The sequence below is a fragment of the Zosterops lateralis genome (assembly GCF_965231275.1).
Source record: "Zosterops lateralis genome assembly, chromosome: 11".
Classification (NCBI taxonomy): domain Eukaryota; kingdom Metazoa; phylum Chordata; class Aves; order Passeriformes; family Zosteropidae; genus Zosterops; species Zosterops lateralis.
In genome coordinates this window covers 21,659,211-21,686,772 of record NC_139771.1, presented here as the reverse complement: position 1 = coordinate 21,686,772, position 27,562 = coordinate 21,659,211, and the positions used below count along the sequence as shown (strand labels likewise).

At 46.0% G+C, this 27,562-nt stretch overlaps 1 protein-coding gene across 3 annotated transcripts; it reads left to right on the top strand.

The window, feature by feature from the left end:
- Positions 1-341: 341 nt before the first annotated feature.
- On the top strand, positions 342-26,609 carry RAD18 (RAD18 E3 ubiquitin protein ligase). Of its 3 annotated transcripts, none has more exons than XM_083869260.1 (13): positions 342-422; positions 579-660; positions 2,768-2,829; positions 3,703-3,773; positions 7,129-7,457; positions 8,667-8,766; positions 11,020-11,204; positions 12,284-12,360; positions 13,021-13,081; positions 15,327-15,461; positions 18,510-18,666; positions 24,663-24,725; positions 26,418-26,609. In XM_083869260.1, the coding sequence occupies exons 1-13, from the start codon at positions 363-365 to the stop codon at positions 26,515-26,517; spliced, it is 1,482 nt and encodes a 493-aa protein (XP_083725386.1). In that variant the 5' UTR covers positions 342-362; the 3' UTR covers positions 26,518-26,609. The 3 variants fall into 3 exon arrangements, with proteins under 3 accessions (XP_083725386.1, XP_083725385.1, XP_083725387.1); XM_083869259.1 differs by having other exon boundaries at positions 26,415-26,609; XM_083869261.1 differs by lacking the exon at positions 15,327-15,461 and having other exon boundaries at positions 26,415-26,609.
- Positions 26,610-27,562: the final 953 nt, after the last annotated feature.

Below are 27,562 nucleotides of genomic sequence, written 5' to 3'. Positions count from 1 at the left end.
CCCGCCAGTTCCCGGTCCCCGTTCCCGGTTCCCCATCCCGGTTCCCGTTATTTCCGGGCCGTGCCGGAAGCGCGGGCGGAAGCGCGCGGTGCTGCGCGCGCGGGCTCCGGGAGCGGGACTGAGGGAGCGGGCCGTGGGACCGCAGGAACGGGCCGGAGCGGGGCCGTGGGACCGCAGGAACGGGCCGGAGCGGGGCCGTGGGACCGCAGGAACGGGCCGAAGCGGGGCCGTGGGACCGCAGGAACGGGCCGAAGCGGGGCCGTGGGGCCGTAGGACCGGGCCGTGGGACTGTAGGGCCGGACTGTGGGATCGCACCGGGCCGTGGGGCCGCACCGGGGGCCGCACCGCGCCACAGAACCAGCATGGCCCTGGCACCGCCGCTGCCGGAGCCGCCGTGGCCGCCCAGCCTGGCCCCGCTGAAGGTGCGTGCGGGAGGCCGGGGCTCCGGGAGGGGTCCCGGTGGGGCCGCGGGTCGGCCCCGCAGCCGGTGCCGGCACGGCCGCTCACCCGGGACCCCCTGCCCGTGTCCCCCTGCCCGTGTTCCCCTGTCCCCGCTCACCCGCGCTCTCTCGTTGCAGGCCGTGGATGATTTGCTGCGCTGCGGGATTTGTTTCGACTACTTCAGCATCGCGGTGATGATCCCGCAGTGCTCGCACAGCTGTGAGTGCCCGCCGGGGACAGCCCCTGCTCTGCGGTTCAGCCTGGCCCACAGGAGGTTCTGCAGCCTGCAGGAAACACGGAGAGAAGCTGTTTATGAGCGTCTGGAGTGGCAGCACAGGGGGGAATGGCTCCCCACTGACAGAGGACAGGGTTAGATAGAGGTGTAGCTGTTCCCTGGGAGGATGGTGATGCCCTGGCACAGGTTGTCCAGGGAAGCTGTGGCTGCCCCAGCCTTGGAAATGTCCCTGGACAGGGCTTGGAGCAGCCTGGGATAGTCGAAGGTGTCCCTGCCCATGGCAGGATGGGCTTTAAGGTCCTTTCCCACCCAAACCATCCTGGGGTTCTGTGATTCTCTTCTCTTTTGGAAGAGCTTTGCAAGGTGGAAGCAGCCAGAACCTTCCCTTGTGTAGTTCCTGCTGTAGCACAAACATGTGGCATCGGGCATTGTGCATTGAAATATCTTTCTTAACATCTTGAGGGTGGTACAAGTGCAGAGCTCTGTGTGGAGAGCATTGAGAGCTCAAATTTTCCATGCTGCTCTGTGTGCCCTGGGCAGTGTCTGCTGGAGCCTGGCCCCAGGAGCTTTGCTGAGGGCAGATTAGGGGGGAGTGCCTTGCCTTTGCTCATGTTAAGATAAATGCTTGTGATTGTTTGATTCACAAACTGTGGCACTTCCTTCTGTGGAGGAGAACACTGTAGATTGGCAATGAAGTGTGGTTTGGCTTGGCAAAGCTGTCACCATTGGAACCAGTGTGGGGAGCCACCAAACTGGGAATTCTCTGCACCTGCTGGCAGTACAGCCTGCCTGGGGCACAGGGGCTCCAGAAACTGGAAATTCCCTACCCCTGCTGGCATTACAGCCTGCCTGGGGCACAGGGGCTCCAGAAACTGGAAATTCCCTACACCTGCTGGCATTACGGCCTGCCTGGGGCACAGAGGCTCCAGAGACTGGGAATTCCCTACCCCTGCTGGCAGCACAGCCTGCCTGGGGCACAGGTTCTCCAAGCAGCAGTCATTGCACACATGGCCTGGCCCATGGGAGGGTCCTGGCTGTCAGATGCTGTAGCCTGGATCTGCCACTTCATTGGTATTCATACACTTAAAGTTTGTTTTCTTTTCTTTATTGGTTTCTCACCCTCTGTCACTTCTGACCACATATGTAGTAATTTTTGAGCGTTTAAATGGATTTGTGGTTTTAAGTGTTAATTGGTGCGTTAGACCAGGTTGGACTGGGCTTGGAGCAAGCTGGTCTAGTGGAAGGTGTCCCTGCCCCTGGCAGGGGGTGGGATGAAATGAGCTTTAAGGTCCCTCCCAACCCAAACCATTCTGGGATTAATTAATGCTTCTGCTGCTTTTCAGGGTCTGTGAAATACAGATCTCTTTCAGGAGCTGCTGCTGAGTGTGTTCAGTGCCAAGACTCTCACCCGTGGTGATCCAGTGAGGGAATGTCTTTTCCTGGAGAATAATGAGACTTTTTAAATCCTTAAGTGGCTGTGAAAGCTCACGGATAAATTGACAAAGTGTAACAAACACAGAAATTGACTGTGACAACGTGAAGCTTATGGTGTGTTTCACCACCGAGTCTGTTGAGGCATCCTGTGATGATGAGATGACATTAAGCTGTCTCTCAGCATTTCAGAGCTGTCTCCCCTCCTTTTTAGCCTCTTCTCTCAGCCCCAAGTTGGTATTGTTTGGGAAAGGGGCAGAAGAGCTGGGGCAAAGGGGGCTGTGAGTTTGTCTGGGGCTGTGCAGGAAGATGGAAGGGGTCAGCATTAGTCATGTCAAACACTCAGTGTGCTGAGGGAGTGAGCAGTGCACACACTGCTGTGCTGGTGCTGCTGGTGAAGGGTTTCTTGCACTGGGAAACAGAGGGAAACAAACATTAGCTTTAGACAGAGGAGCTGATATTCGATGTTGAAACACATTTGCATAAAATAGGGCTTCTTTTGCAACAGTGATAATCTCAATTCCATGTAAAAATGATGTATTTTCAATATTTGTGTGTTGTGGAATAGCTTGCATGTATTGTACAATAAGGAAATACACAATGAAGGATGTGGAACTGCATTTGGAATAATGTTCAGAATTCTGTATTTCCTTTTTCCAGATTGTTCCCTTTGTATCCGCAAGTTTTTGTCCTACAAAACGCAGTGTCCAACGTGCTGCGTGGTAAGTGTGGGTTGGTTCTTTCCATTCGGTTTATTTTTTATCTTTTGGCAAATCTCAGGAGCTTTTCCCTTTGGACTGCACCAAATAATCAATTCTGGTTGCCTGGGCAAAGTGTGGTGCTCTGGTGTCTGGAATTCTCCTGTTCCAGAGGTGCAGGACGGGATGGAGCATCAGGCCTGGGGTTTGGCTCAGGGCTGTGTGCACAATCTATCACAAAAAATTTAACATTAATTTGTTAAAATGCTCCATCATATAAACCAGCAGTGCTGAAACATAAGCACTTTATTTTCTGTGTGTGGCCCCATTTTGTCTCAAAGTAAAATAAAAAAATAATAAAAGCTTTTTTAAAAAGAAGAGCAGAGGGTGTTGCAGTGAGGTAAAAATCAGATTTTTTTTTTTAAGAATTAATTGAATGCACAAAGACATCTCATAATGCATATTTTTATTCCATAATCAGAAGATTAACGTTTCCCTTCATCAATTTTCACACTTTGTTGCTTAAGGTTCTTACCACCTTCAGAAGATCTTTGGTTTGGTTTTCAAAACCGTTAGACCTGTGCTGCAATAAACTATTGCTGGAGCCTGGGCACACTGGGCTTTGTTGCTTTAGCTTTATGATTTGTTTTTACCTATTACCCTTAATATCCCAGACTTAAGTTCTCAGACAGTTATTTTGAGATATTTTTGGGGAAGAAGTGTTTACCCTTTAAGCATCTTAATTCCTGTAGCACTTTAGTGGGAGCAGTTGAGGCATTGAGCCAACAAACCAGTTATTGATCATTTGAACATTTTCTGGGCACTTGCTGTTTTCACTGTGTTTGAATGTTTGTTTGTTTAGATTTGGTGTTTTTTCTTTCTTTCTTTTTTTAATAGGCAGTCTCAGAATCTGACCTGAAAAACAACCGGATTTTAGATGATCTAGTGAAGAGCTTTAGTTCTGCAAGGTATTTCTGTAATTTTATGGCTACTCTCTCTGGCTTGGCAGCTGGAAAGGTGTGACTGTGTGTGACCAGCTCAGTGTGAGAACTGAGCAAAAAAAAAAAATAAATTGTGGTGTCCCAGAAGCATTGTCAAAGATGGATGTTTACGCTTTGGAAAAGTCCTGCAGTGTTCTGGCTGAAGGTTACTGTCCACTCAAGTGATGTGAGGTTTTACGAGGTTATTTTGGTTCTGCTTCTGGTTAGCTGCTCTGGAGGTTACAGTCTCTGCCAGTGTGTAGGGAGTCAACAGACACGTCAGGATTCTGTAAAGATTTTCATCAAGATCCTTCCTGTGTGTGCAGGGGAGACTCTGAATAGAAGGATTTTGTCCAGTGGTGATGGTCACCTTGCAAGAGCATTCTTTTGGTGAAGTCACTGGCTAGGAGAAATACAGGTACTGAAAGACTGAAAATGTGAGTTTTCTTGAGTAAGGGAAGTAATGCAGTGCTGTGCTTTCAACTCAATTTATTAGCTACTTTTCTGTTTGTTTGTGATTAATTTTTGAGCTTCACATCCCTTTAAAGTACAGGAACAACAGAATAAATATGACTTGGTAAACTCTCACAGCAGTAGATACATGAAGCTCCTTCTATTATCTGTTTTCTTTTGATGAGAAGCTACTCAGTGATTTGCTGGGACTTCTATGGGTGTTCCTGTCTCTATAGGAGACAAATGCACTTTGATCTTTCTCGCTGAAATTAACTTGGAGCTGGAAGTCAATGAGACTCCTGGCTTTCTAAGTGACAAGAGGCACAGTTCAGTTGATGGCTTTGTTTCACGAGAGAATTTTTCTCTGCTGAAGATCATAGAATACAGATAGATCTAATCTTCTATATGAACACTACTAGATATAATTGATTTATTTAAGTAATTTAAATCATACAATTCCATTGTTTCAGCTTGAATTCTGCTGCTTCCTAGTGATAAATGGATTACTCTTTTTTTGTTAATGCCTAATTTTGTCGGGAACAAGTAGTGCTGACTTGGATCCATTATGATATTGAATCTTAAATGTTAATTTTTTTTGACTGCTTTAATGGATCAGTATAAATCTTACCAGTGATAGTAATTCAATAACCTTGCCTTTTGTGACTTGGAGTTCAGTCAATTTTCTCACATGAGGTTGGATGAGTAGGGCTGTGGAGCCCATTGTTTCCCCTTGCCTGTCCCCAAAACCAAACCCACAGTCCTGGGGTTGAAGAGCTCTGCATGTTCAAAAGATCAAGTGTGTTCTAACCTGACTCTGAGCCTTGGGTAGTTTAATGAAAGTTAGGCCTTAAATCTTCTCAGCATTTCACAAAGTGCAAACCCATTTCTTAAGTCAGGCCTGGAGGGGAAGAAAATGTTAATGTTGGTGGCACTTAGCAGAGTGAAGCTGTGCTCCAAGGTCAGCCTGTGCAGGGAATGGGAATCCTTCCAACCAGACCGATCCAATTTATGCTCTGCTCAGCACTGGGGGTGTGCAGGATGGGCTGTGGTGAATCCTTCCAACCAGACCGATCCCATTTATGCTCTGCTCAGCACTGGGGGTGTGCAGGATGGGCTGTGGGGGATGTGAGGGAATGCAGCTCCCTCCCTGTGCAGGGGGTGGGCTCTCAGTGGAAGTGGAGATGTCCTGTGCTTCCTTTGGGCTGTGGGTGTTTCTCTGTGGGGAGGGAGAGGAGCAGTTCTGTTCTGAGCAGGCTGTGATGCTGTGAGTGTACAGTGCCCTGCACACCCTGACCCCAGTGGGGCAGAGCTTGGGGGTGTTGCCGTGAACAGTTTTCTATTCCCTCACCTGTCTGTGCTCTGGGGCAGAATTCATGGCTCTGGCCAGGAGAAAGAGATGAGGAGCAGCATTTGCATCAGCTATCCTTAATGAAGAGTTCTTTTATCAGTTCCAGTGAGACCAGTATCTTCAAAAATAACATGTAGAATTTTGTGTGAAGTGTAAAGAATTGTTTTCATTGCCCTCTACTAAAGAGATTATTTTGAGAAAATTTGTCAGTTTCTGCATCACCTTGTTAGAAAACTTAGCAATAGAAATTGGATTTACACTTGCCTAAGTAGAAAAGTAGTAGTCCTTGCTGAAAAGAATCTCTGCTTTTCTTCATGCACAGGGAAGAAAGATGTTTTTACTGTCGAGTTTATCTCTATTTCCTAAGCAGGATTACTCGGCAGGTAGTGAGTTAGAGGAATAAACACATCGACTCTGGGTGCTCCAGAGAGCAGGTGCTGTCATTGCTGATACAGTGATTGAGCCTCCAGCAGGAATGCAGGAGGAATTTCAAGGAGATACATTGCCTTTAGTGCACTTGGGACTGTCCTGTGTGAGTTGTTCCTGCGAAGATTCACAGCTCTGGCTCTTGCTTGGAATTTGTTTATGTGGAAGCCCTGGATTCCCAACAACTCTGCTTCATTGCTGCTTCAGCAAGAGAGAAGTTAGAGAGCTGTAAAATGGGAACCAGGAGCCTGATAAAGGACACTTAGCTTTTATGGGTATTACAGATCTGAAGGAAAAAATGTGGGAAGCTGTTTATGCTGTTGTTGAAGCAGAGGGAGAGATGATAAGAAAGCATCCATCTTTGGTTAAACAGGTGGGTTTTACCTCCCTGCCCTGACCCATCTCAGTGACTGAGGAGGGTGGGTCCTGCAGGAGGCTTTGGGTAGAGGCTGTTCTGGTGGTTGATTCATCTCAGCTCTCAAAGGGAAGGACACTGCTCTGCTCATAAACTGAGCCTTGTCAGCTGTGCTGCAGTTACTGCTTTGTGCCAGGAAGGTAAATTCTGTCAGCTCAGGGCTCATTCAGTCTGTTAAATTTTTGAGAGTATCACAGATAACCCTGAGACCGTACACAACCTGCAGAGGGTTTTGAACATTGTGTAGAACTGATGTTTGCCATAGGATCAGCTCCCAGGTGAGCTGCCCAGGCTGGACCCCTCCATCACTGCATCACTGTGGCCTTGCTGAATGATGGATGGATGGGCTTCCAGTCTAGTCATGCTTGTCCAAATCTCCAATCACACCTGCCAGAGCTTCTGTGGTTAGTGAGGAGTTTGAGTAATTCACTCTGGTGCTGAGGGAGGGGGTGCCCTGTGCCCTGGCTCTTCTGTCCCTGGCTCTGGGGTGTGGGACCAGGAGGTGTCATCACCCAGCTGCTCATGAGCCCAAAAACACGTTCTGGGAGAAGCCAGTGTGGGACTGCTCCCTCCTCTTTTGCCCTCAGTCCTTGCATTTGCTGTATTTTTCACACCCAAAATAGAGTGTGTGTTGGCTAACAAGTTTTCATGTTCCTCACACCATCCAGTGTGCTAGCTGTGTGTTTGTTGGATGTTTGCAGACAGCAGCTGTTGCAGTTGGTGTTGGATGCTGCCCCGAGTCCATCCCCTCCAGCCCATGGCCACAGGAGTCCTGGTTCTCAGCCAGATCCTAAAGAGGGGCCAGGGATTGACAGCTTCTTGAGGAAGGACAAAGTCTGCACCTCCACCAAGGCAGGTGGCCTGGCATGGACTGCTCAGAAGGGTGTCAAAACCGAGGAGCACCACGACCTTGACAGCGCTTCTGCAGAGGATGGTGGTAAAGACAACACAGTGGCATCACAGGAGACTCCTGGGTGCACTGAAAGTCATGAAAAACCTTCTACATCTGTGGTAAAAGGAGACAAGAAAGGTGAGGAGTTTAATTTCTGGTTCTGTCCTGCTCTCTCCCCCCTGTGTGGCTGGCTGTGTGTGTTACAGGACCCTCAGTGTGTGGCACTCACCCTGTTCCGCCACCTGGTTCTGATCTGTGTGGCACATTCAGCTCCTTCCCCTTTAGCTGGCCTGTGCTCTCTCACATCACTGCTGGTGTGGGACAGCTCTGCTCCAATCATTTCTTCACCAGAGAGCCTGAGCTGCTGCCAAGGGGTTAAATGGGATTCAGCACTTAGAGATTCCTTTGCTTTGAGTAACAACACTAAAAAACAATAGTTGTGCAACAGTCTTAGTAAAAATGAAGTAATTTCTCTTCTCCTTCCCCCTAATGACTGGACTGACACTGGCATTTATTCTGCTCTTGTATCTTTGAGTAACCAGATGCAGGTTATTTTATAATGGGTTTGTTATTTGGGGAGTGAGCCTGAACTCAAAATGTGCACGGCAGCAGTTCTGTTAATATTTCTGTTCACACACTCTCCACAAGAGTCATCTGCTTCATTTTTTGTAATTCTAGGGAGTTAAGGTAAATTTACTTTGAGGCATGAAAGTGCTCATTTATACTAATCAACCACAATAAAATGGCAGAATCCTCTTAGTTCTGACGTGCTGGCAGCCATCCTATTGACCTAGCTAAAAGCCTAAATTAAAACAAAACACCGTGTGGGAGTACACCCCTGTTCTTATTAGTTCAAATTTAGCTGTTCTTTTGTTTAACAATTATTAATCTGGAACTCTCAAGTTCATACATATTCATTAGCTGGGTGAATCCTGCTTAAAGAGGTACCACAGCCAGGAAAGGAATCACAGGAAACCTGTCATGGTTTTACACATCAGATCTGCTTGTGCTGATAATTCAAAACTCACGTGAAATTTTATTGCTTGTTTATTTTTGAGCAATTAAAAGTTTCACTTCCTTCCCGTTTTATGATCTTTTTGAATCTTTGAGCACACATCACATGGAAATTATTTCCAGGAGTAGTTGGTCAGACAGTATTTGTGAAACACCTGCAGTGAGAGGGTTTGGTGTTATTTGTTCCTGTTCTGAGAACTCAAATGTAACAGTACGGTAAGAGCTCAGGACTGGTGTGTTTTGTTGCTGTCCCAACTGTGAGTTTCTCAGAGGAAAACATTGGCTCTTTGCTGTTCCATCCACACCAGTGAATTCCTTCTCCCTTGCTTTCAGTGGAATGTCCTGTTTGTGAGGTTGCTGTTCTAGAGCAATACATAAACAAACATCTGGATAGCTGCTTGACCAGAGAGGAGAAGAAGGACAGCCTCCGAAGGTAAGGAGCACTCTGAGAGCTTCCAAGTGCCTGGGGCTGCTTTGTGCACTCACAGCTGCTTGTTGCTGGGCTGTAACAGTAGTGGTTTGTGTTTGTTTTTGGCTTCTCTGCTGTGTAGAGCACTCTGAAATCACTGTGGGGATTGTCCCTCCTTGAGAAACTCTGTGCATTGCCAGCTCAATTACTCTTTGGCTTTTAGTGGCAAGAAAACAGTGGCCGATGCTTTAAAAGATTCAGCACCAGGAGTTAGTCTGTGTGTTGTCACCTTTCTGCTCCCTGGCATTAAAATTCCCTTCAGATAACACTGATTCCCATTTTTCATTTGGTGAATGAATTGCTTCCTGCGGTTCAGGTGTGCCAAGAGACATTTTCTTCAATAGCTGTCAAGTTAAAGAATAAAAATTGCACCTTTCCCTCCTCTCAGTGGGGCTGTTGAAGTTTCCTGAAGATCTGGATTTCCATAAGATTAATGCATTCCTTTGGCTCTGTGCCCCTGCCCCAGCATTGGTCATGGTCACCACATTCACATCACAAGTGGAGTCTCAGTTTGTTTTACTTGCAGCAGAGATTTGGGCTGCTGTTATTTCTGACTGATCAGACTGAAGAACTGGGAGGATTTGTACTTTAATGCTTGTTTTTCCAATTCCCCTGAACCTTCAATTAGAGAGTAATTTTATGTTAAAGCTCTTGTTTTGCCCAGTCATGCTTAGAGTGCAGTCTGTAAGCTAAAAGACTTTCAGGGTGGGAAAATGGTGAATGAATATTGAAATCTGATGTTACATTTAATGTCCATTTGGAGTGGTTTAGTGCTTTCTCTCTTCTTAATAAATGGAAGAATAAGGCAGATCTGTCTTGGTGTCAGGCCCATGGCCCTAACAGGATTTTAAATTCTGCTTATTTAATCTCCAGACTGCTGAAGCCTTGAGCAGACTCTGCCCTTGGGGCTGGGGCAGTGCCTGCTTTGTGGTGTTTGGTACCAGCACATCCCTCGTGCTCCTCTGAGCACTGTGAGCTCTATTTATCCCCAGGGCAGGCTGTGTTAGCAGCTGAGCAGCCTCAGCAGAAATGCTGATTTAGCCCCCCAAAGCTCCACAGGGGTAATTCCAACATGTGAGTGTGTTCCCAGAGAACACTGTGTTTCTCTAGCGTGGGGAAACCCAAGCAATATTAGGATTTAAACCTGTTGTGAGCTGTGTTCCTGTGGCTGCTGGAAATCTGTCAGCACACTTCAGCTTGTGCTGCTGGTGAGATGGAATATGCACCAAGCTTCTGTAGGACTTTCAAAAGATTTAATTTAATTATTCACTGAGATTTTTTTTTTTTTTATATTTTCCAAAAGAATCTGAAAAAACTTTCCCTGAAGAGTGTATTGTGGTAATCCATCTTCTTTTTACCAGCCATGCTACAGGGCTGGATGAGAGTAAATGAATTATTGACAGGTTTTGTGTAAGACTTTTTTTTTTTTTTCAACCTTGAGTTTTTCAATGTGATAAGTCAAAAGTGCTGAATAGTTTTCAAATAAATCTCTCATTTTCACAGTGGAAAGCTGTTAACTGCTCTCTAATCCAAAGTAATGCAGCTGAGCTTTATTTTGCTGCAGAATGAAAAATGCCCAATTAAATGCTGTTCCTCTGTGAATTACTGCAGTTGCAGAAGATGTAGATGGGTTTTGGTCCCTTTGTTTTTCCTAGTTTGAGGGTGTCTCACCAGGAGGTGCAGGGAAGCCTGAGCTAATTTGACAGGAGGAAATGTTCTGCTAATTTTAGGTGACAAAAGCTGTACTAGGACTTGAATTTTCTCTGGCAGTTTCCTGTAATTAAGATGTTTTTCCCAGCTGTGCCAGGAATGTTGAGTCCTTCTGACAGAAAGCAGTGGAAAGCAGTGAATTTTGGCTTTAGATGTTATTCCTCTGAGAGCACTGCTATTTATCTTTAGTGTCTCTATATCACCAAACCACCCTTCTGTTAGCTGGGAGCTGCTGCCTTCAGGTACATGACTATTTTTCTCAAAGACATTTTTCCAGAAGGCTGAAAAATCTCCTAATTCAAGTTTTTGGTGGGATGCTTTAATGCTTTCACTATTTCTCCAGCTGATTCAAGTAAGCCATGGCCAGTACTGGGGTGGAAAACCCAAGTTTCTTCCATGTGCATGTTATGCTGAGTGGGGGAAGTAATTTACAATTACTTAAGTAATTATAATACTTTTTCATAGGAGTATTAATTAAATGAAGTATCTTTTGCTTTCCCTTGGCAGCTCTGCTCACAAGAGGAAGCTGATGTCCAAGGTGGTTTATAACCTGCTGTCGGATCGAGATCTGAGGAAGAAGCTGAAGGAACACGGTCTGTCCACCTCTGGCACCCGCCAGCAGCTCATCAAGAGACACCAGGAGTTTGTGCACATGTACAATGCTCAGTGTGATTCCCTCAATCCCAAATCAGGTCAGTGAGAGGCTGCAGAGAGGTTGCTGCCGTCACAAACCATCGGGCTGCGTTTCCCCTTCTCTTACCTCTGGGGGTAGGTGTGGCACTGCTCTGACTGGTGGGAGAAGTGGAGCTGGAAGAATTTATCTTGTGTGGGTCAAGATCAGTGCACAATACTCCTTTAAGCTGCTGGGGGTGCTTGGGCTGAGCCTCACTCAGTGCTGGGGATGGAGTGAGTGTCTGCCTCGTTCCTGCAGGGCAGGGAGAGCTCTGGGGTGTGTGCAGAGCCTTCAGCTGCTCTCCCCTAAACAGTGCCAGCCTCTCCCTGTGCTCAGAGCCTGTGCATGAGGGGTGAATTATTAAACTCACACTGCAGAGGCAGACGTGTATTTTGGGTGGTGGCAGAAGGCCTGAGGTCACTGTAACACGAGTAGCTTGAGCTGCTGAGGAAGCCCAGGTGCCAGATTCCTGGAGTGTGCTTAAACCAGCTTGGAACAGGTTTTATTCTTTCACAGCTTAATAAACTCCTGTTCTGCTTCACTGTATGGTGAAGTGTTTGTTTTAATAACTGCCTACAGCTGCCTGGCAGTGCTGTGGAGATGATGAAATGCAGAAACAGATTTGTAAAAGTAAATGTCAGAGTAAACTGTGCAGGGCTCTGCACAGCCCTGGCTCTAGTTAAATGTTGCAGTTATGTTGTTTATAGGCTTTGGTTGTGTCTGACAATTCTTGAAGCAGGTTGTAATTCCTCTATGGGCTGTGAGCTTTGCCTTTGAGCCTGCTCATGGTTCTGTTGCTCTGGAAGGTGGTTTGGGAGACAAAATAAGACAAACAGTAGATGCAATTACTGTGTCTTCCCCTGAAACATCCACTATGAAATGGGAAGTCTCTCTGAATGTGAGACTGTTGTGTGCAGGAGGGAGGTTTGGGAGGATTTGGAAAGGCAGCATGTTTGCCTGGATTGGAGCCTGAGCTTTCCCTCTCACAGGGCTAGTGCTGTTTGTGTTTTAAATTCAGGGTAGTTTCAGTCTGTGCCGTTACAGCTTTTTATTACCCAGCTCCTGTTTCAGTGATGCCTTTCTGCTATTTCCAAACAGTTGCAGAGGTTGTTAAAGAGCTGGAGAAGAATGAGAAGATTCGGGTTCAGCTGGAGTGTAATAAACCTGCTGAAAATGTAAGTGGCTGGTGTTGGCTCTCACTGAGGGGTCCCAGCAGAAACTGCAGAGTGTCACTGAGTGTCTGCCTGTTGTTTAATTGTGGGGATTCCCAGATGGCATGTTAGAACTCCCATTTAGCATCGTGTAATGAGCTGATTTTCTCACAGCACACGTTTGTCCTGGGCAGTGCTGGGTGTGCTGCTGAGCTTTCTGCCCAAACCTTTTTAATAGGAGCAATTTCTGACTGCAGTGAAAATTCTTGAGTCATGTTCTCCTTGGCCATTCTGGAAGATTTTGACCCTCCATGGCAGTGTGGGGAATATTTTGCTTCCTAGAATTCTCTAGGATTTAGCCAGCAAATTCCATCCTCCTGTATGGGCAATAGTCCCTGTTCTTTTCCCATGACATTTGATACTTGGGCTTTTGGAGCCTGTTTGTTGCACAGTGTTAGGAAATATTTTATGGCCCACATGTGCTGGGTGTTCCAGGGGCTGGTGACTCTGTGGAAGGGCAGGACACTGTGGACATGTTCTGTGAATGTGGATTAATGTGATGAGGTACTGGAAGCTGGAGGGAAAAACAAACAGTTGTTCCTTCCAGTTTTAAGCCTCTGATTTCAAAGTCTGCAGATTTATCATCTTTTTATTTATGTTAAAAACATTTGTGTGATTTTGTAGAGCTTGACCTTCACAAAGGACCAGACAGAGGAGGAAATTGATGAGATCCACGCTGAATATCGTGAGTAACACACAAATTTCACCTCATTTTGCTTTTAAATTCACTTTCTTTTCCTTTGAGCTAAAACATACACTGATTGCCTCCAGAGGCATCTCTGTTATACACTTTGCTCCTTCTTGGTGTCCTGCCATGTTTGCTGAGATGGAAACAGCAGAGCAGGGTGAGGGATGTGCAGCTCTGTGGTGTCACTGGGAGCCTCTGCAGCAGAACTGCTCTGAAAGACCTTCCTGAGCCCACAGGGACTGGCCTTCTGCTCCTGGTTTTATTTCCTTGGCCTCTTGTACATTTAGAGCAAAATTATATTAAATACTGTCTTAATTTTTCAAAGCCAGGTATTTGATTGAATTTAGATTGCTGAAAGGGCGTGGCTACAAAACTAATCACTTGGAGATCTTGAGAGTCTCGAGCAGATTAACTGAAAATTGAAAATTAAGAAAAGTAAGGAAAAAGGGGAAGATAGAAAAATATTTTAATGGGAAGATATGGTTTTATAATTAATAGAAAATACCGAGCAAAGAGACAACTGGTAACTGGTGTCAGGTAATTATTTCTCATAAAATAATAAGGAAGAAATCATGACATAAAAAAAAGCTGTATGTTAAAATCCAAGAACAGTTTGAGATTAAAGAACTCTTACCAAATGCCTTTATTTCACTGTAAAACAAAGTTTTAAAAGTTTTATAACACAACGAAGCATTTTTCCCTTTAATTTTACAGTATTTGCACCCCAGACCCCAATTCCCAGCTGAATAAATGAACTGCGGTGTAAATTCTGAATAAAACCCTCCAAATGTACTTTTGTTCTGTTTTTCCATATGAAAAAACACACTGGGGCTGTGAACAGCCTTAAGGAAAGGCAGGACAAACTGGGAGAAAATGCTTTTTTTTCTGCTTCTTTGCACTTTCCCAGGCTCTTGGCAATTTGCACATTGCACTGTTGGCATTTTTTTTTTTTTCTGTCTATGTAATAGCAATTAATACTTTGGCTTGATGAACCTGAGGGTGGGAGCTGGCTGGGAGCTCTGCCACTGTCATTTCCTTCTGCTCCACAGGACTGGGGACACCCTCAGCCCACTCTGCTTTTTGCATGGTCTCTATTTAAAAAATCTTCAGGAAAGGAAGTGCATCTGTGAAAAAAAAAAATTGGTTGCCTTTTCTGTTTATAAATCTTTTAATTTGCCATGTTCTTTGGAGGTCTGCTGCCTTGTCTCATGTGTTAAATATTTGTTGTTCTGCCTGGGGCTGGTTTACGTTGCTGCAGTTTGGTGGGATGTGCTTGGGGTGTCGTTTCTGCACCAGAGTGATTTACAGCACAGCTGAGCAGTGCCTCTGTGCCAGGACATTTCTTCTCAAAAGGCTTTGTAGTTCTGCCACGAGCCAGAACAACAAAAGATAGTAATGCTGGAAAAACTGAAGCGCCAGAGGAATTCTGTAATGAGAGTGCAGCGACTCAGACACGACATCTGGGACAGAACTTGCCTTTTATTACCAGGATTTTTGGCCTTATGTGGTGTTTGCAGCTACTCAGGGAAAGGGAGTCGGTGTCAAATCTGTTTCCTTCTGTGGGGCAGAACTGGGTGTTGTTTTATCACAGAACACATCAAAGAATTTCTTCACTGAAAGGGTGGTCAGCCATTGCAATGGGCTGCCCAGGGAGGTGACAATGCTTGACAGTCCTTTCTGAGAGGAAATTCTTGCTGATGTCCAGCCTGAGCCTCTCCTGGCACAGTCTGGGGCTGTTTCCCCTTATCCTATCCCTGCTCCTCCTGTCAGTGGGTTCCCTGGCCAGGGTTGGGTGATCCACATCCCCGTGCTGAGGGCACAGGGTGTTTTCCCAGCCTCTGAGTAAAGCATTTGAAGTACCAAAGTTAAACAATCCCATTGCTTTGGCTGAGCAGCAGAGGAGGGCTCAAAACATACTAAGTGATTGAAAGTGCAGAGAGTATTTGCATTATGAACTTACTTAAAGGATCTGAATCCCAGCAGTGTAATGGGCACAACACAGGGCATCAAGTGTTCATCTGAGCCAGTGCTCTGGGCTGGGGGTAGCTCTGAAAAAGCACAGACACAGATTTGGATCATTAATAGAGTGTGGGACATACCACAGTGCTGGGTTGATTTTCATCTGCTGTAACAAAAGTGCTTTTAATTCAGTTTTTTGTGTCCATTCCTGTTCAGTGCTCTCAGTGTTTGTGCCATACCTTAGTCCTGTGGGGGTGGTCAGTGATGCTCTGTTACCTTTCAGGAAACAAACACAGGAGTGAATTCAAGTTCTTGGTGGATCAAGTAAATAAACGGTGGAAGAAAATAGGTGAGAGGAAAGCAGAAAGTGCTCAAAAAAAAGAGGAATTCTCTGTTAAAGAGCTGCCAGCAGCCACAGGTCAGTGACCATTTAGTACAGTCCCCTCTTGGACCACGCTAGGAAGTGTGGGGTTCCCAAAGAAATGGCCTTTCATCTCTTCATGTCCTTCTAGAACCTTTAAGGGGGAAAAAAACCCAACCAGCATAAAGATCAAACAGACCCTAAAATGATTTACTACTGTTGATTTTAGTGTGGAACATAAGCATGAGCCATAATAAAACCATTAGTGTGATTGCTGTGTGGATGTGCTTTATCTGGGGCACGCTGCAGTTGTTGAAAAGGGGTGTCAGGTTCTGGTTCAGGTTTGCTGGAGGTGCTGAGGGTGCCATGACCACTCTGGAGGGAAGGTGAAGGTAAAGATGGGTGTTTGCTGCCTTTCAGCCTTCCAGCATCCTCACTGGGAGAGAGGTTGGCAAATGGGAGCTGCAGGAGTGTCTGTGGGGATTGGATTCAGGAATTACTTGTCCTGAGACTGAAGCAATAAAATCCTTGGCTTGTTTTGGGCTGTTCCTGCAGGATGTTGCTGTGTCTGGTGTTTATGGACTGCAGCACAGTGGGAAGTGGGGATGGATTCATGGCTGCAGCCTCCAGCCTGATCCTTCTCCTCCTCCCCACAGCCCCAAACCTGACCCAGGTGTGCCCCAGGTGTGCTGTGCTGCCTGCAGGGTCCTCTGCTCTCCTTTGGCTCTGCCTCCTGGCTGCTTTGGCAGGGAACATCTGTCTTGGAGTGTGGGATTTAGAGGAGCATTCCTCAGCCTAATAGAACTTGTGGATTTCTAATCTATTTAAGAGACTGGGTTTTGGCCAGAATCCCAGTGGCCAAAATGGGATGTGCTGTTGTCTGTGCACTTGGGAAAACATGGCAGTGTGGTTTGCCCCAGCTCTCACAAATCTCTGACTCTCTCCAGTGCTGCTCTTCCAGCAGAGCTCTGGAGAATAAAAAAGAAATGAAGAAAACAGTATAATAGTATGAATTTTATCCTTATTGTTTCCTGCAGGCCTTGATGCAGTGCATAATCCCTTCTGTGTGAAGGGTAAAAGTTGAGGAATGTCAAGGATAAAAGATTTTAAGCTGTTCCTCTGCTACAGCAGAAGCAGAGGCAATGTGTTATTGGCTAGTGGGGTCACAGCCTTGATTTCCAGCTCCAGCAGTGAGGGATGGGCTGCTGTGGATTTTGGGGTTCTGTCTCCTGTGAGCTGCCCTGTGGGCTGTGAAAAGGGCTGAAGTAAAACCATGGAGTTTTTCCACCAGAGTGATCAGGTAGAAAATAACTTGGAGCAGATGTATCACCCTGCATCATGTTCACTACGTGGCAGCCCCTCGTTTGGCTCTGGCAGACCTGCACAATTTCCATTACACTTTGTTCCTGAGCTTCCAATAATCCTTGGAATTTCACTTTTGAGTTTTATGCAAAACATCTGCACTCGGGTGATTGTTTGTAAACAACTGAGAAAGCAGAAGGGTGATTTACAGGGAGGGAACAGATGCCTAAAGCCTGTTTCCTCAGGGTTCCTTGTTAACAGCAATTGCCTTTTAATTGAACTGGGAATGGCAGCGTGGCAAGGGAAGGGGCCAGTAATGGCCTGATGGTAACAGCTGGTACAGCCAAGGCTTGGTCTGCATTCCTTCCCCCCTTCCTTTGGGTTCTCATGGAGGTGGTGGAATTGTACAGAATTAGCACAGATCCTTGGTTTGGTTGGGGCTTTGTTGGTCTGTTCATTTATTTTAATTTCCCCCTCCACCTCTCCCATTTTCCCTCTGCTGTACTATTGGTCAATGTAATTTAACTTCACTCTGTTTGTGGTGACATTTTAATCATCTGTTCCTGATTTACATCATCCTGCTCTTCATCTTTAAACTTCAAATATCTGTTTCCCAGTCTTTATAACTTTTAAACATGGGGCTGTGCTTTTCCTGAGGGGAAGCGCCATAAGGATTTGATATATATTGGTGCTAAATAATTTGATTTGATAAATATTAACTCTGCTGGGCTGCATTATTGCACAGGCCTTTGCTATTTTTACCCTGCTAATTTCAGAGTTGTGTTTCATTAGTTGGACAACCGAGTCACTGGGATGTGCTGGTTGTTTTCATCAGACAAAAATATGCCCTTGATATTTAATTATGCCTGTTAGCAGGAGAGAAAGGGCAGGCTGAGCTGAATCCAGAGACTCTGAAGCCCCTCCACGCTCTAATTAAAGTTCTGCTTGGCCATTTCTGTCCAAACTGTTGCTGGAGGGGCAGAGAAGTCAGAGTGGTTTGGGCAGGAGCGTGGCTTGGGCCCTGAGATGTGTCTGTGACTGTCACCATCAGTTACCATGAGATGGGTCTGGGCAGGGCTTGGTGTCCTCAGGAATTCTTCACTTAAGTAACTCACTTGCAGATATTTGTGGGCATGGCATGAGGCCAGTCTGTCTTTTCATACCAGGGTTTTTAACCTAAATCTGTTTTCTCTTTGGAGGGGCAGAAGGTGTTCAGAGAAATGTTCATCTTTTCATTGAGCAAAACACTTGACACAAAACCAGCAGAGTGGTTTGCAATTTTTGCCTGCTCTGTTGTCTAGAAATGATTTTTCCTGTTGAAATGGAAGTGTCAGTGCATTGACCTTGTCTTAGCTGCATAAGGGAGTAAATCACAGCTGAAAATAAGCCTGTTAAGTTGATCTGTAAAACTTAAAGCTGAAGCTGTGTGATGCAGGGGCTGAGGGGGATAGATGGCACCAACAGTGCTCAGTAAGTGACTGCTAATTTCTGAAATAAAGTTCCATCTTGTGAAATGTGTAACACATCCTCACCCTTTATTTCTCTCCTTATGTTTGAAACTCGACTGTGAAACATTTCTGGTTCTCAGGGTTGGTTGGTTTCTTTTTTTAAATAGACATGAAAAAAAAATTCAACCTTTGAAACTGTCAAAATTTTGCAAAAAAAGTATGTGGGAATGTGATTTTGATTTTTAAATGTTTATAACTTATTTTTTTCTTAAAAATCTATCTCTAGGCTGCAGAATCCTAAACAACAGTATTTTGCATTATCCTTCTTTCTAATCTGTGTCTTTCCTCTTGGTAGAACCTGGGGAAGAGCATCACACAGCTGTTATCCTTGAAAAAGCCCAAGCACTCCAATCAGAAATCCCTGATGGCCAGAGAAGTGAGTCTCATTGCTTGCAGGACTGGCAGAGATCAGCCTCTCCTGAACTCTCCCTGTCATCTGGCTCCAGCAGCAGGTGAGTGGGGGGCTCTGCTGGTCTGTGCTGTGTGAGAGCTGACAGGGAGGAGCTGTGCAGGGCCAGGGAGCAGCACAGGAGGGGTGCTGAGCTGTGCTCAGATCACTTCTCCATCATGTTCCTGGGATGGGGCTAAAATACATCTAAAATTCACTTAATCGTGTATAATACTAGAGTTTTGTGGTCAGACAAGAGGGACCTTCCATCCCCACCAGGCAGCACTTCAGCTGAGCTCTCACTGCTTTGCTACTGCTGTTCTCACCTGGGGATTGCTGCTGTAAATGTTCCTTTTGGTACAGAAACAGGGAGTGGAATGTCTGGGGAGCCAGGAGTGTGTTTGGCCAGTCCATTCCTCTGCTTCACCTTCCCATCTGCTGGAAGTTTTATTTAGAGAGGTCCCAAAATTGATGTGGCCCCAGTCTTTTAAGTAGTATAGCTGTAAGGACCTGTGGCCCCAGTCTCTGGAGCAAATGTGAAAAAGGTCACTGAAAACATATACAGAATAATTGGGTTTTTTATGTGCCTAAAAGCAAGAGAGCCAATCTTGCTGATAACAGAAATGAGAGGAGAATGCAGGGCTGCATTACCAGCAATAAAAGGGTTTCCTGTGTTTTTAGATGAGGGAGATAATTAGAGGAAGTAGCTGAAGGTCACCAGCTGAGCTGGGAATGACAGTTCTTGATTTCCCACCCTTAGACCCCCAGACCTGCCTCTTGCTCCTTGTTCTGCCAACAGTGAGAGCAGTGCTTGGCTTCATTAGTGGTTATTAACAGAGCAATCTAATTGAAATATTTTAACAGAAACAAATTTTCCTGAAGTCATTTTGGTTCACAAAGAGCTTTTAAAAGTCATCATGAGGATTCCCTTTCTCAGAGGGAAATGCTGAACTGTGAGTGAAAACCTGGGGAGACTTTGGAACGGGGAGATCAGCTCAGGGGATTAGAGAGCATCAGACAGTAAATGTCTTTGTTTTACAGGATCAAACCTGCTGCCTGTTTCTATTTCCTTCAATAAGTGGGAGCACACAGTAAATATTAGTCAGTAAACAGCAATATGCTGGCTGGCAGAGCACTTGGGGAGGCAGGAAGGGTCGGTGTTGCTCTTTCAGGGTATCACTGCATTTCTGTTTGGTTTCAGACCTGTCTTACAGACCAATAAAGCCCTTCCCCTCCTCTGGCCTTTCCCTCTGTGCTATCTCTGTCTTTCTGCCTGAACTGGCACTGTAAAATTGATGAAGGCAGCAAATCAGTTTATTTGCTGTTCAGTGTGTAACAAGCCTTTGAGGTGAGCCCTGGACTAGATTTATCTCAGTTTCTCAGGATGTAAATGATGACGACAGCTTTTCCTTCCCTGTGATCAGGGAACTGTTCTGCTGCTGATTTCTTGGTCCCTCCCAGGGCTCTGGATTCACACAGGGCTCTCACTCTGATACTGGAGTGTCTCATTTCAGGTGAGGTGTTGGAGCAGATGACAGGCAGGTGTGGTCATTCAGACTGCAGGAAAGAAGGACATATTTTATCACTGTGTGGTTACCATGGGGCTGGCATTTTGTTAATTGTAGTGAAATAAATCCAGCACAAATCAAACAAGAATGATTTAAATGTTGATGGTTTTAATGGTATTGTATCAAGTAATGGATTTCTGAGGCTGGTGTTTTTCTGATAACGAGAGGGTATCCTTTGCCAAGAGTAAATGTTTGTCACATTGAAATGTCAAAACTGGAAATATATTTAGAATTCCAGACCTGCAGGCTGTGTTCCTGTGAGGAGGGCACTTCTAAATGGAGGGCTGTTGTTTTGATGAATTAAAACAAAACGAGGATGTTGAGTAGCATATAGAACACAACAGAACAATCTGCAAGTCAGAGTTGAAATGCTTGTTCTGCAAAAAGATGGTGCAAAGAAATCAGCGATTCTTCTGTTTTCTCCTTCATTAAGGTTTGTCCCTTCTCAGTCTCATGTCAATAGGTGCTAAGGGAGTAGTTGGTCAAGATTAGAAATTCATCCACTGTACACTAATCACTGATGAACTGATTTTATTCGAAGGTCCCTGCTAACACTGAGAAAAGGAGAATTTTCCTGCTGCTGGAGGAAGGAGCCAGGCCGGGCGTGGAGGTTGTAGCAGCTCCCCAAACACGCCTGTGCTCTAGAGAGATTGATGATCCCACCAAGAGAGCAAACTGTGTGTTACAGATAAGCACCAGAACACAGCCATGGCTTTGAAAGGGTAATTTTTCAAAGCTCTGAAGTCACAGTTGCACAAGGCTTGCACAGGAATGCTGTGCTCCATATGAATAGTCCTGTGGTATTTTTTGACTTTCTGGGACTGAAGCCAAATTTTACGCAACTACTTAAACAATCGGACAATTAGGAAAGAAATTAGGAGGAACAATGATAAGCCAGTTAATGAGCTATGTAAAGGAAATATTCCATTAGAAGTGTTTTATACAATGGGGATAATATGTAGTTTTTAAAGCAAATTATTTTTCCTTAAAACCATGTTCAACGCAAGTGTCGGTTGCTGATGACTGGACTAAGGCTTGATTGAACAGCAGACAAAACCCAACCCTGGCCTTGTCTGAGCTGCTGAAACACAGTCAGAATTTTGAAATCCTGGTGGGAAAGTGTTGTATGCACAGGCTATATAAATCCCTGTGCTGTTGGAATGCCCAGAGTGAGTGCAGTGTCTGCCAGGAGGGTCCATGCCCAGGGAAGGGGCCTCATTTGCAATAGATGGGGCTTTTTTGGCAGTGAGTTCAGGAGCCACTGATCAGGATCCAACATTTGGATTTAGCAGGTCACTTACCCTTGGATTTATGTGCTTTACACAGTATGGGCTTAGTTCATCAGCAGCAGAAGAGGTAGAAATAGGAGTGCACTGGATGGCAGCAAGGCTCTGAAATGGCAGAGCTGGCAGGATGGAGTGCCTGGAAATGCTGTGTGAGCTCCTCCTGGGCACTGCCTCAGTGTGAGTCTGAAGGCACTGCTCTCCTGTGCCCTGGCCATGGCTGTCAGATGAGAGAAGTGTATGAAAATGTCTTGATTGGTGCAATAATTGCCTTTTTTAGTTCTTCAGGACTTTTTTACTTAATAAATCTTGCATTGCTTTGGCTCAGAGATGATGCACATCACAGTGTTAGGAGTGTTTGATCTGTGAATTTTGGCCTCAAATATGAGCTCATTGTGAAAGGATGATGATACTTTTCTGCTATGCTCTTGATTCATGCTTTTCTTCCCAAACATTTGAGCCGTAACAAACGGCAGGAGCTGTGAGGTGGGGTGGTGACAGTCCTGGGGACATTGTGGTGGCCTCAGATGTGCCTGGGGGCAGCTCTTACACACAGGGGTGTGGGGTTTGGTACAGACAAGAGCCCTCCCTGGGGCCTGGGCAAAGCCAGGGCTGGCAGAGCTCTCCAGGGGCAGGAGGATGGAGCCAGGGGCACGGGGTGTGAAGGGGAGGCTCTGGAAGGCAGGGGAGGATGCTGTGCTGCACATCCTGGACAGGACAGGGTGCCTGGGCTGCTCCAGAGCCACCTCATCCCCTTCCTCACAGAGCACAGAGTGCAGGATTGAGGAGGGAGAGCTGCCTTCCCTCTCTCCTGGGGCTGGGCACTCACCTCCAAATGACACTGGTGGAATGAGATGGGCTGGAGCTCATGGCTTGTGCCAGCACTGAGGGAAAACATGCCCAGAGCTGGTCCACAGCACACAGGATGGAGGGATGGATGGATGGAGGGATGGATGGATGGATGGGAGAGAGGGATGATGCTGGCTGCTCACACCAGGCCAAGGAGGAACTTAATCTGCCTTAATATAAACCAATTCAGAGGGCTGTTTGCTCCTCTCAGTTTTAGAACAAGACATGTCATTCACACTTACATCAGCTTTTTTCTCTCTATTTTAGGGTGGTGTGTTTATCTTAAATGAAAAAGTGGGGGGGTGGTGGAAGTCAAACCCAACTGATGGTCAAGAAAGGAAGAGCTGACTCTTGGTTGACTGTCTGTAAGGGATCAGGGAAAACAATCCTGCAGGAACAGGGAACAGAGCTGGGGAATTGCCTGAGTCACTGGAGCTGCATTTTTCCCAGTGTGGAGGCATGAGTAAGTGCAGATCACCCAGCACAGGACGCTGGCTGCATCTTGAGCAGTTCAGGTGAAGAACTTTAATCGTTTTGCTGTAAAAATTGACTCATCTGGAAATGATCTGTGAAATTGTGGGAGAGATTAGTGACCTTCGGTTAAGAAAAGGACGGAAAAACTGTTGTGGGAATTTGTCTTGAATTTGGAGTCTGAATAAAGTCTGCAGGGGTGTTTGGCTGTGCCTGGATGTAAAGTAGGCAGATACCTCTGGAGTGTTGAAAAGGCAGAAAACATTGGAGAAATGAACAAACCAAAAATTCTAAATTCTGTGATCTCTTTGGCCTCTGTGGGATAAAATTTATAGGAAGAAACCCTTCAGAATGAGGCAGCTGTTTCTCTTATTTAATTCATAATCTTCAGTGTAAGGGCTAATAATTTGATGCTAAGAAGAGGGAGGAGTTTTCTTCAGGGAAAGAAGAAGTTAATTTAAAATGCAAATTCAGTTGATGGTCGAAGTTGCTTTTGTTTAGTTTACAGTGGGTTTTTGAGAATTGTTTTTCAACCGTGGCATACTTAAGGATATATATTTTTTTAATTTTCAAATACTTTTGTCCCCCGGCATGTGTCAGAAAGGTGTATAATTAGGTCAGATCCAGATCCAGCCTTGCTCAGGCTTTGTAACCAAAATTGATGTCTGGGAGATCTGGGATGCAGAGAACTGCTTCAGTGAGTGTCTGGCGTGGAGCACTGGGATGCTGGAAGAGATCCTGAAGCACAGGATGGGCTTTTAGCTCCAGCTGGAAGTTGAGAACCCTGCTTTGTGCAGCTACTGCAGCTCCTCACTGTAATTAGGGCGTAGGAGTTAATTGGGGTCTCTGGGGACTGATGGCTGCGGCCCCAAGGGCCCATTCACAGCTCCATGTGCAGGCCAAAGGTGGAACTCTCTCCAGGACGTTTTGTCCTCGCTTTTATAAAAGTTTGGTGGGCCCAGACCATGGATTCCACATGTGAATTGTGGCCGTGCGTTGCTGCTTTGAGCATTGGCCAGAGTTTTTCAGTTTTATTGTTTGCGGCGACAAACGCGGCGGGTGATAAATGCTGCAGTTTTCAAGGCAGGGAAGTACATCATGTTCAGGCCTCAAACCTGTTCTTTTTCTATTTTAGGGGACTAAAAGCACACAAATAGCCCTGTGTCCTCCCCAGTTCTTTTTTAAAATGCAGCTGGAACATCAGAGTGGGGTTTGGAAATATGAAGATAACTCATTCCCTGGGCATCCACTCGTGCACCGAAAATGAGCTTTTGATGGGCTTCTCATTCTGAGAGTAAAAACAATGTTGACTTTCAAAAGTTTCCCCATCCATTTTTGGTATCTTTTTTCCTTTTTATCAGTGTGAGTGAACGTGCCCGTGTTGGAGGTTACTCTAACCTGGTGTTGTTTGTCCAGCCAGATTCCTGTTGGTTCTGTAGTTATCTCCACAGTAACAGCTGAGGACTCTCACTTCACACGGGAGACAAAATGGGAGAAAAAATTCCTGCTGTCTTACAGAAATTTTATGTCACATTGATTTGTTTAAGAGAGACTTTAAAAAAAAGAAGGTACACTTTACCCCCCCAAAACATCTTGCAGATCCTCTCCAGAGAAACTTTCTGGTGCCTGGGAATACAGAGGTGGTGTAGTTACCACCTAAAGGACAGAAACATGGAATTGTGTGTTAAATAATGATAATGAGACCCCAGGGATAACTCAAAATGCAGTGGGATAGAGATAGAAGTTTCTGGACTGTGCTGTAGGTTAATGTTATTTCTCATTGCTGTTGCTGCTGGAGGGGCTGGTCTCACCCAGGGGTTCTGAGTTGAGCCCTGCATTGCTGAAGGTGTTGCTGAAATAATTTCCATCCATTTTATTTTCCCCTTCAGCACCAATTCGGACATTCTGGCAGATGTGGAAGGGTCAGAGACGTGTTCAGCATCCTCTGAGAGGTGAGTACAGTATCCAAGAGCTGGTCCTTGGGGTGGGTTTAGGTCTGTAGTTTGCAGTTGGTGGAATCCTGGAGAAGCAAATGCCTCAGGAGAGTCAGATCCTTGGAGAATCCCCACAGCTCTGGGAAGCACAGTTTGGTCAGTGAATGTGAATCCTTGAAAAATGATACCTGGGTCCTCCAAGAATCCACAGATGCCCAGTTGAGTATCTTTATTCTAATGGATGTATAAGGATATATTTTAATTAAAAAAAAAAAAAAAAGAGGAAACTGCTTTTTAATGGAAAATTAAATCTGATCTTCTATTACATTTGAGAATTCCATTGCTGACAGAGCTGTAGGTGAGGCTGACAAGTTGAACATGCTGGAATTGAGCATCAGTTTTGATTTACTTCTGTTGGAAATGAGAAGAGCAGATCCTGGTTCTTAAAATCTCAGTGTCTGCAAGTCTCTGAGTGGTGTTTCTGTTTCCCACATGAAAAGCTGTGTGAGGGGACTGGGGAGAGCTGGAGAGGGCTGTGAGTCTGTGGGGTCCCTGGGCTTGGTGCTCTGGGAATGTGTGTTCAGTCCCACCACCAAAATTCCCAGCTGGATCTCACTGCTGGGAGTCCCACTGACCTTCCTGGGCGTGGCTGAGGATCCCAGGGATGGAGGGATCCATTTCCCTGAGGGTCCCAGGGATGCAGGACATCCAATTCCATGGTGGTGCAGCTCTGGAACACAACTTGTTCCTGCCCCAGTATCTCCAGTGTGTTTCTGGTGGTGGTCAGCAGATGTGGACTTGAGCATCTCAGAGTTTTCCATTGTTTTTTTCAGTTGTGAATTCCCAGTTTAAGACAAATGAATAGTCCCTGCAGGATGGATTCAGCCTTAGCAGATGGTATAAAACAGAGTGCTCTTAAAAGGAATGTTTAATTAGCAAAAGCTGTTGACAGATTAGCGGCATCTTTCATGTCAACACTATGTGGAATTTTAAGCTCCAAGGCTGAATGATGGAAATCAGCTGCTTCATTTACATACAGCTAGTTTAAGAGTTTTTTCTTTAAAATTAAGTGTGACTAAAAATAAACCAGTTGAGTTTTGTGTGGAAAATACTTTGTCCATAAATGAGGAGAGTGGCTGGGAAGGCTGCAGGCCCCAAGCACTCCTTTGGGGGTAACACTGACCAACCTCTTGTCCTGCTTCCAGGCAGCTGTGCCCCAAACTGCCTTTTCTGACAGAGCATCCTTATGGTTTTGTCACTGCCAAGGGCTGTCCTCACTTATGGACAAGGAATCTGGGGGGTTGCTGCTGTTCCTTGGGTTCCAGACTCTCTGGGGACAGGAGGAGAGGATTGTGATGACCCTGTTCCTGCAGGCTCAGGAGCTGTGAGATGATTCATGGTGCTGTCACCTTCTTCAAATGAGAAGACAGAGAAATATTTCTCTCCCCATCGTTGGAGGTGTCCAAGGCCAGGCTGGACAGGGTTTGGAGCAGCCTGGGACAGTGGAAGGTGTCCCTGCCATGGCAGGGGTGGAATGGGATGATCTTTAAGGTCCCTTCTAACCCAAACCCTGCTGTGATTCCCCATGACCTGTAACATGTACGTGTGCAGCATCTGTGTGCTGCTGCCAGTGTTCTGTCCAGCATCAGTGTGTGCTGTGTCCAGGGCACTTGCAGACCCTGTTTCCCTTGTTTTGTGTTTCCCCAGCAGCAGCTCGGTGGCTGTGGCAGGGAGCAGGAGGACGCTGCGCCGGCTGCGGGTCCCGGAGAAGGACGGAGCGATGCCCCAGGGCAAGAGGAAGAGGAGCTAATGCTGCAGGAGTGCCCGGGCTGGGAAACACCTCCTGCCCTTCTCCCCTTCTCACACTGCCTGGGCACTGAGTAAAACGCTGTATTGCCACATCACTGCCATTCCAGCTGCCTTAATGACCAGGCTGCTGGGTTTGCCCACAGCCCTGGGAGCCACTGGTGGTTGAGGTTGGGGACAGAGTGCCAGAGCCCTGCAGGAGCCTGACCTGGCTCCTGTGCCTGAGTTCCCTTCAGCACCGGGGTCTGTGTGCTGCCTCTGCTCCTGCTGCATCCTCTGGAAGCCTCTCCTGCCCTCCTGGAAGCAGCTGCAGGACACTGTTCTGTTTGGGGGTGGGCAGGGACTGGTGCTCAGTTCCCTGGCACAGCCAGGGGAGGGAGGGACTGAGGAATGCAGGGAGATTCTGTCCTACACTATCAGCCTTTTTTATATCTGTCTGTGCAAACTTACTCAGCATTACGTGTTGTTATTTCAGTTTGAAATCCTGAAACTGCAAAGAAGTTGGGAGGTTGTTGGACATGAAATATTCTAGCTTTCAAACAAATAGTTACATTGAAAAGTGATCTTCCTTAGGAGGTGGTGGAATTTTGTGATGCAATAAAGCAGTGCAAGAAAACGAAGGAAAATGTAAGAAACCTGAACATTAGGGAAGGCTTTGAAAAATAAAGCTTGTAAGCAAAATATGAAAAATAATTCAGGTGCTTTTGCTGAGCCCTGAAGTTTTGGCCAGAGCCTGTCAGTGGGAGCTTGGCAGAGAAGGCACAAAATCTGAGTAAGATTGAGAGTTGTTATGTCTTGGCTTCAGACTGTAGCTGGGATTCAGAAATAATCCTCCTCAAGCCATGGTTCCCAGGAATATTTGTGTTTGGAACAGGCTGAGTCGTGGCAGATATAAAAGTGCATGAGGTGGAGGGATGCAGAGGCAAAGCAGGAATCTGCTGTGTCCATTTGGTTCTTTTTTACTAAACCAAACCTTTTGAAAGACAATAATTATTGATGTCTGCTTTAGGGCTGCCTTTTTGTCACAGCAACTCACATCAGGCATTGGA

Coding starts and splice junctions, on each gene's coding strand:
- RAD18 (XM_083869259.1), top strand. CDS start 363: ATGGCCCTGGCACCGCCGCTGCCGGAGCCGCCGTGGCCGCCCAGCCTG. Junction 661..2,767: donor CCCGCAGTGCTCGCACAGCT/GTGAGTGCCCGC, acceptor TCCTTTTTCCAG/ATTGTTCCCTTTGTATCCGC. Junction 11,205..12,283: donor TTCCCTCAATCCCAAATCAG/GTCAGTGAGAGG, acceptor ATTTCCAAACAG/TTGCAGAGGTTGTTAAAGAG.